The sequence below is a fragment of the Mandrillus leucophaeus genome, unplaced genomic scaffold, assembly GCF_000951045.1.
Source record: "Mandrillus leucophaeus isolate KB7577 unplaced genomic scaffold, Mleu.le_1.0 Scaffold828, whole genome shotgun sequence".
Taxonomy (NCBI): domain Eukaryota; kingdom Metazoa; phylum Chordata; class Mammalia; order Primates; family Cercopithecidae; genus Mandrillus; species Mandrillus leucophaeus.
In genome coordinates, this window is record NW_012109008.1 from 268,177 (window position 1) to 274,480 (window position 6,304).

Sequence of the window (6,304 nt, forward strand, 5' to 3'; positions counted from 1 at the left end):
ATTACATAAGCTGTTGTATATAGAATGAATGGTATCTTTCAGAATGGAATTGCAACCTCTCAATTCTAGCCAACATCTTTTCGTAAAAGCTAAGTATCTCTTATAGAAGGTACAGTCACTGTAAAATCTTCCTTTAAACTTAGACAAGGTGTGCATGTGTGTGCAAACGTTAAAAAAGTTTAGACAAAAGTATGCATAAGACATATAGTTACCTGATGTATTGCCAAACCCATGCAAGCCAAAGTTTTCTCAGGTGCATCTCTTAGTTCATTTGCTGTATCTGGTATCAAGTTAGTTACTTCATCATCTTTTATCAGTTCTTTAAAATCCACCAAAATACTTCCCTTTCTTTCTATTTCATCCTATAAAATAGAAAGTATGAAAACAATAATTGCTTTTCTGTAGTCAATTACCATTAACCGAGCATTCTGTTATACACTTTGAGAAAGCATACAATGTTTATATGTGATAATGGTAAGTATCACATAAGTATAAGCTTTGTGCCAAGCATGGTTCTGATATTTCAAATATATTAATATATTGATGCCTCTCAACAATCCTTTAAGGTAGGTATCTATACCTCTATCTCCAAATGAAAGAAAACCGAGGCACAGAGAAGTAATTGATTTAATCAAAGTCCATACTGCCGGTAAGTGGCAGAACTGAGGTCTGAACCAACGCAGTCTGACTCCAGTGCCTGTGACCATAATCACAAGTACCTCAAATACATTGATAAGATGGCACACGACTGGCAGCTTTGCTGTAGAGGAATCTTACCTTGTCATACAAATAAATATGCCTTGTGAAAAATTTTTCAAATGCTTGAATCTTCTCAATCAAAGGAGAGCTATCGCTGTAAACTAATCCAACAAATATGGCATTAGCACTATAATCACACATGTACATGCGTATTTTTCATGAGACAAAAGCAGCACTATATACATGGTAGATGATTTTTTTCTAATTGCTTTGTATTTTGATTGCATTCATATAAAAACTGGTATAGAATGTAAACTTAAGATTCTGAAACAAATTTAGGTTTGCATAATGTGAAATGCAGACAGAAACTCTTCTCTCTCTAAAAGCCCCACTATCTGGGAAACTTTGTTTTGCATCTTTGACACCTAACAGGACATGTTAGTTCAAATAATTCAGACAATAAGCTTAAACCAAAAATTACAATAAAGTCAAAGCCAGACACATAAACTAAGCTCTTATTCTGAAACAGAACTGAAGACAATCACAGTCTTTCCTGAGATCAGGAGACAGACCAACAACGCTTGACCGTGGTGGCCAAACTGAAAAGCATTTTTTTTTTTTTACACTTTAAAGTTCTACATTTTCAAATATGTCTCTCACAGAAGAACAGTACAATAAAGTAGTTTGGAAGAACAGATGGTGAAGGCTAAGGCACCGCTTGAACTCCATCTTTAGGACTGTCCAAAAATCACTTATAGTGTTCTGAGCTACCTGCCAGGGGAACAATGTGAGTGCCGGTGACTAACACATCCTAAGGAACAAAAGATCATTCATGAAACAGATTCTACTGAAGGAAAAAAGCGAACAGGTTTCCAATAAAGAAAACACTTGTAAAGTATTCTATTCATTCACAAAATGACTACTGAGTGCCTGGTACGGGAGGGTCCTGGACCTCAACAATCTAGTGATTAAAAAAAAAGTATACACACACACACCCCTGATGAGACCTAAGAAACAAATGGGTATTTTAAGAGCACAGAAAAGACAGTTCCCTGCACCTATACAGACTGATGTAGGTTAACTGGTATTCTTAATTATCAAAGGGAGATTCCTTACCTGTGTTTCTACACAAAGCTCTATTTGTTATTGTTCCTTGATTTCAAGCCCAGTTCTTTCTGCTCTGTGATGCTATAATTCAGATCTGTACCCTACATGTCTCAGATTCTCTTTAAATTCTGCCAGTTGAAGGCACTTTAGAGTGTAGAAGGTGGCAGGAAGAGAGAAAGGAATTTATTATTGTTTGCAATTTTTTTCAGCATCTCTGCAGCTGCATAACGATAGTGCTAGCCTCCAGTTTCAAGCACCACTGAGTCATGCCCCCTCAGTTACCAGTGGCAAGCAGCTTCATTTGCCTTGTGGTCTGAGTACAGCTCTGTAAGGTAGCCTTCAGAAGTCTAAGCATAGGTTTGTAGGGTGCCCCTCAAAAGTCAAAATAACAGCTATGCTGTGACCTCTCCAACCTTTGAATTCCCACATTCTGGTAACCTCAGAACTTCTTTTATTCTCTTAGCTATAAGGATGGTTGCTGCTTCCTCAAGTTACTACTTTCTGGGGGGTTACCTCAGTATTTCCTTTCTACTCTTTCAGTCTTCCATTTTTGTATCCAATTTCTTGTATTAAGTCCCCTTTTTGAAATATCCGTATGGTTTCTGCTTTCTTGACTGATACAAAGTCTAAAATGCTTTTGAAACATAAACATCATTTAATTGTTTGGGTGAACTAAGATTAAAGCAGGTATATGTTAGTAAGTGAATTATAGTAATACAAGATATAGCATCCAAAGACAAGTTAAGAAAATATGATTTATGGTGCTTTTTAGCACTTTTTTAACCCTACCTTCAGAGAAATAAAGCTTCCAGCCTTTATATGGTATGAGCTGATCCAATGTTGACTGCATTGACTGTCGGGTCTTTGTTGAAAGCAAAGACTGTGGGGTTTGTTCTGAAAAAAATAAAATACTAGGTTGGTAGAAACAGAGTCAACATTTTTCCAATGTGCTTCTCTTTCCAAATGAGACTCTCATTAATAGAATATCTAAATTAGAGGTTCGAGTAAGAATCTGGGACGTCGATGTTCAAATACTTACTAAGGAGTAGCATGAAATAAAAGACAAACCGAAGTATGAGATAAACTGCCTTGTATGATAGACACGAATTGCTTCCTTCATTAAGTGAAAAAAATTCATCAATCATTGACCTCACCTACCAGAAGTATGCTTTCCTGTGGTTTTACTCAGATCAGGTCTGTGTCCTCTTTCTCTCCATTTTCCTGAGACGTTCCCACCACCTCTTCCTCTTTTCCAGCTTTGAAATCTTCCTCGTCCAAATCCTCTGCCTCTATACTCTCTATTCATCTCTCCTAAAAGACAGATATTAAAAAGGTCTTCACCAAAACTATAAGGAAAAGTGCTCCTAAAAATGTATTAATGTAATAAAAAAGGAAAAATTAATGTATTCTAGGTTCAAGACTAGCAAATAGGCTTGCAAAGTTGTGCACCTGTGATACAAGACCCAAGTTAAGTTTCTAATCTCTATCGCTTTTTAAGGTATACCATAATAGTTTAATAACTATTAAATATGGTTTAAGTATACTAGACGCTCATAGATTAAAAATAAGGACAGCTACTGTACCTGTTTACAAGAAGTACCCATCACAGAAATGAAAATAGGACAGGTAATTAACTCTACGAAAACTTATTCGCAGTATTTGAGACTTATTATTATAGGGCAGGACAGGATGAACATAATTCTGGCCTGTGAGACACTAGGGATACATCATCATAGCTTCTTACAGTCAATCCTGCAGTATCACATCCACTTTTTGTGCAATTTTTCTGTAAATCCAAAATCGTTCTTTTAAAATACAAATCTACTTAAAAATGATTCATACCCTAAGTATACAATAAAGATATACCTGTACACTGCACTGCAATTCATTATAAAATAACCTATCCAAATCCTTACTTAAAAGGGGTTTAGTTAATAAAACAAGTTAGTAACGACGAAGTTCACGATTTAACGGCATGACAGGGCTCCGATAATTAACTAGGCATTACGCATTATGAAACTGATGCTCAAAGAAATTAAGCAAACCGATCAAGATCAAAGTTGTTTGTTGACAATACAGAGATAAAACTCTTTCAGGCTCCCAAGCTGAGGCGCTCCTTCAACAACGCTGTGTGCCATACCCTTCTCAAACGAGACAATACGCTGAGAATTGTAACAAATTCAAAAGACGTAAGAGGTAGGACAGGAGAACGAGTAAAAAATAACAGTTGGGTAGTTGTGCTTCTTTACTACTTTATTTACGTCTCCTAAAGCTAAGTTCTTACTTGCTTGGGACAGAGGTCCCAAACTTCTCCTAGTTCACAACTGGGCCGGCTCCAGGATACGCGCAGATCTGTCCGGCTGGATTCTCCCTCCCCCCGTCCCGTAGAGAAGCACGACCGGACTAAGAGTCTCCGAGATCTGAGCTCCTCAGGCGGCTCCTGCCAAGTCCGCGGTTCTCTTCAGCCGCAGCTTTCCTGTGGTCCCCGCGCGGTGCTGAATCCCATCTTTCTCAACGACTCGGGAAACTCAGTTTCCCCACCGCAGCTTCCAGAAAGTATCTGTAGCGTACAGCGCCGCAATCGTGCCTCAAGCGAAAATCATGTGTTCCCCTAAATTCTTTTTTGGCGCTTCAATGATCCAACTTCCGCTCAAAGAAGCGGCAAGACGGGAGGGGAGGCGCGGAGTGCAGCCAATCAAGGAGTTTGGCCCGACGGAAGCCGAGAGGCTCCCGGAAGCGGCCTTGAGGTCTGGACCGGAAAGCGGAAGCGGCGTGTAACACGTGGGGGCGGTGCCGGTCGGCGGGCTCCTAGTGCGCCAGGCTGTGGGAAGTGAGGCTGGCGGTGGCTACAACCGAGGAGGAGGGGCGAGACGCCGTGGAGCACGGCGACCGGCTGAGCGTCATGGAGGGCTCAGGGGAGCAGCCGGGCCCACAGCCACAGCATCCCGGAGACCACCGCATCCGCGACGGCGACTTCGTGGTGCTGAAACGTGAAGATGTGTTTAAAGCAGTACAAGTTCAGCGGAGAAAGTAAGTCAGATCGCTGACTTGAGGGGTCTCCCGCCCCCACCTTGTAGATACCCCCTCCCTCCAGGTCTCTCCACAGACCTCTCCCGCCAGAGTGCAGTTCTTGGCTCTCTCGGTCCCCATTCCCCGCCCTCGTCTCCTCGGATCTTTCTGTCACAGAAGGCTTTTCCACCAGGATCCCGTCCTCGAACCTCATAATCTCCCCTAACCTTCCTGTTTTCCCAGAGCCCCCTCCATGGTTTCATATCTGGCTGTCCACCTTCAGCATCCTTTTCAGTCTTTCCACAGGGTTCCTTCCCCAGAATTCCATTCTTGGCCCTAGGGTGCCAAGGCCTCCCTCTCCACACCCCTAATCACCTGTCCTGAAGTTCTTTCCCTAAGACCTTGGGATCTTCACTGTGTTTCCACAGACACTCCCTCCTTTCTTCACTCTGGGATCTCATCCTTGTCTCCCAGAGTCTCCTAAAGGTTCCCCCTTTTTTCCCACCATAGATCCTCCTTCCTCCTTAGTCCTTCAGTCAGGGTCTATCCCACAAAAAAATGAAACCTCTCCTACCTAGTCTGGCTTTCCATCCTCTTCTCTACCCAAACAGGATACACAGAATACATGAAAGAGACAATTCACCATAGAGTGTGGAATTGCTTTGAGTTTCCCTCGTTTTACTCACCAAAGGATTCAAAGCTGGGAAAAATTGCTAAAAAGCAATTTGCTCAAGGCCTCAGAACTCGAAATTAGGTTTGGTTTGTGCACCCGCTGACTAGTATCACTGTTTTATAATAGTAGAGAAGTGGGATTTTGAAAACTTTCTGAAAGGGCTGGTGAGGTTGCTAAGTCCTAAGAGCTTATTAACGGTGAAAATTTATTGGGATATTTGGATTAATTTATCTGAGAAATATAACCACAGTTGTTTTTTGTTTTTGAGACGGAGTCTCGCTCTGTCACCCAGGCTGGAGTGCAGTAGTGCAGTCTCAGCTCATTGCAGCCTCTGCCTCCTGGGTTCAAGCGATTCTCCTGCCTCAGCCTCCCTAGTGGCTGGGACTCGGGCACCATCACGCCCGGCTAATTTTTGTATTTTTAGTAGAGACGGAGTTTCACCATGTTAGCCATGCTGGTCTCGAACTCCTGACCTGAAGTGATCCGCTCACCCTCCCAAAGTGCTGGGATTATAGGCAGGAGCCACAGCACCTGGCTAACCACAGTTTCTTCTTCTTTTTTCTTTTCTTTTTTTTTTTTTTTTGGAGAAGGAATTTCGCTGTTGTCACCCAGGCTGGAGTGCAATGGTGCGATCTCGCTTCACTGCAACCTCTGCCTCCTGGGTTCAAGCGATTCTCCTGCTTCAGCCTCCCAGGTAGCTGGGATTACAGGCTCCCACCACCATGCCCGGCTAATTTTTTTTTTTTTTTTTTTTTGTATTTTTAGTAGAGATGGAGTTTCACCCTGTTGGCCAGGCTGATCTCGAACTCCTGACCT

General features: G+C 42.0%; 2 protein-coding genes across 5 annotated transcripts in view; one reads left to right on the forward strand and one right to left on the reverse strand.

Moving 5' to 3' along the window:
* Positions 1-4,493, reverse strand: part of MCM8 (minichromosome maintenance complex component 8) — a 43,177-nt gene extending 38,684 nt beyond the window's left edge. For all 3 annotated transcript variants that reach the window (XM_011968068.1, XM_011968071.1, XM_011968070.1), the window contains exons 1-5: positions 4,091-4,493; positions 2,965-3,117; positions 2,596-2,700; positions 778-860; positions 213-362 (exon numbers count right to left, since the gene is read on the reverse strand). In XM_011968068.1, the coding sequence (XP_011823458.1) occupies positions 213-362; positions 778-860; positions 2,596-2,700; positions 2,965-3,112 (486 nt within the window). In that variant the 5' untranslated portion in view covers positions 3,113-3,117; positions 4,091-4,493. The remainder of the gene's footprint in view (positions 1-212; positions 363-777; positions 861-2,595; positions 2,701-2,964; positions 3,118-4,090) is intronic.
* A 62-nt stretch (positions 4,494-4,555) lies between these two features.
* TRMT6 (tRNA methyltransferase 6) overlaps positions 4,556-6,304 on the forward strand; it is a 13,569-nt gene continuing 11,820 nt past the window's right edge. For both annotated transcript variants that reach the window (XM_011968072.1, XM_011968073.1), the window contains exon 1: positions 4,556-4,836. In XM_011968072.1, the coding sequence (XP_011823462.1) occupies positions 4,709-4,836 (128 nt within the window). In that variant the 5' untranslated portion in view covers positions 4,556-4,708. The remainder of the gene's footprint in view (positions 4,837-6,304) is intronic.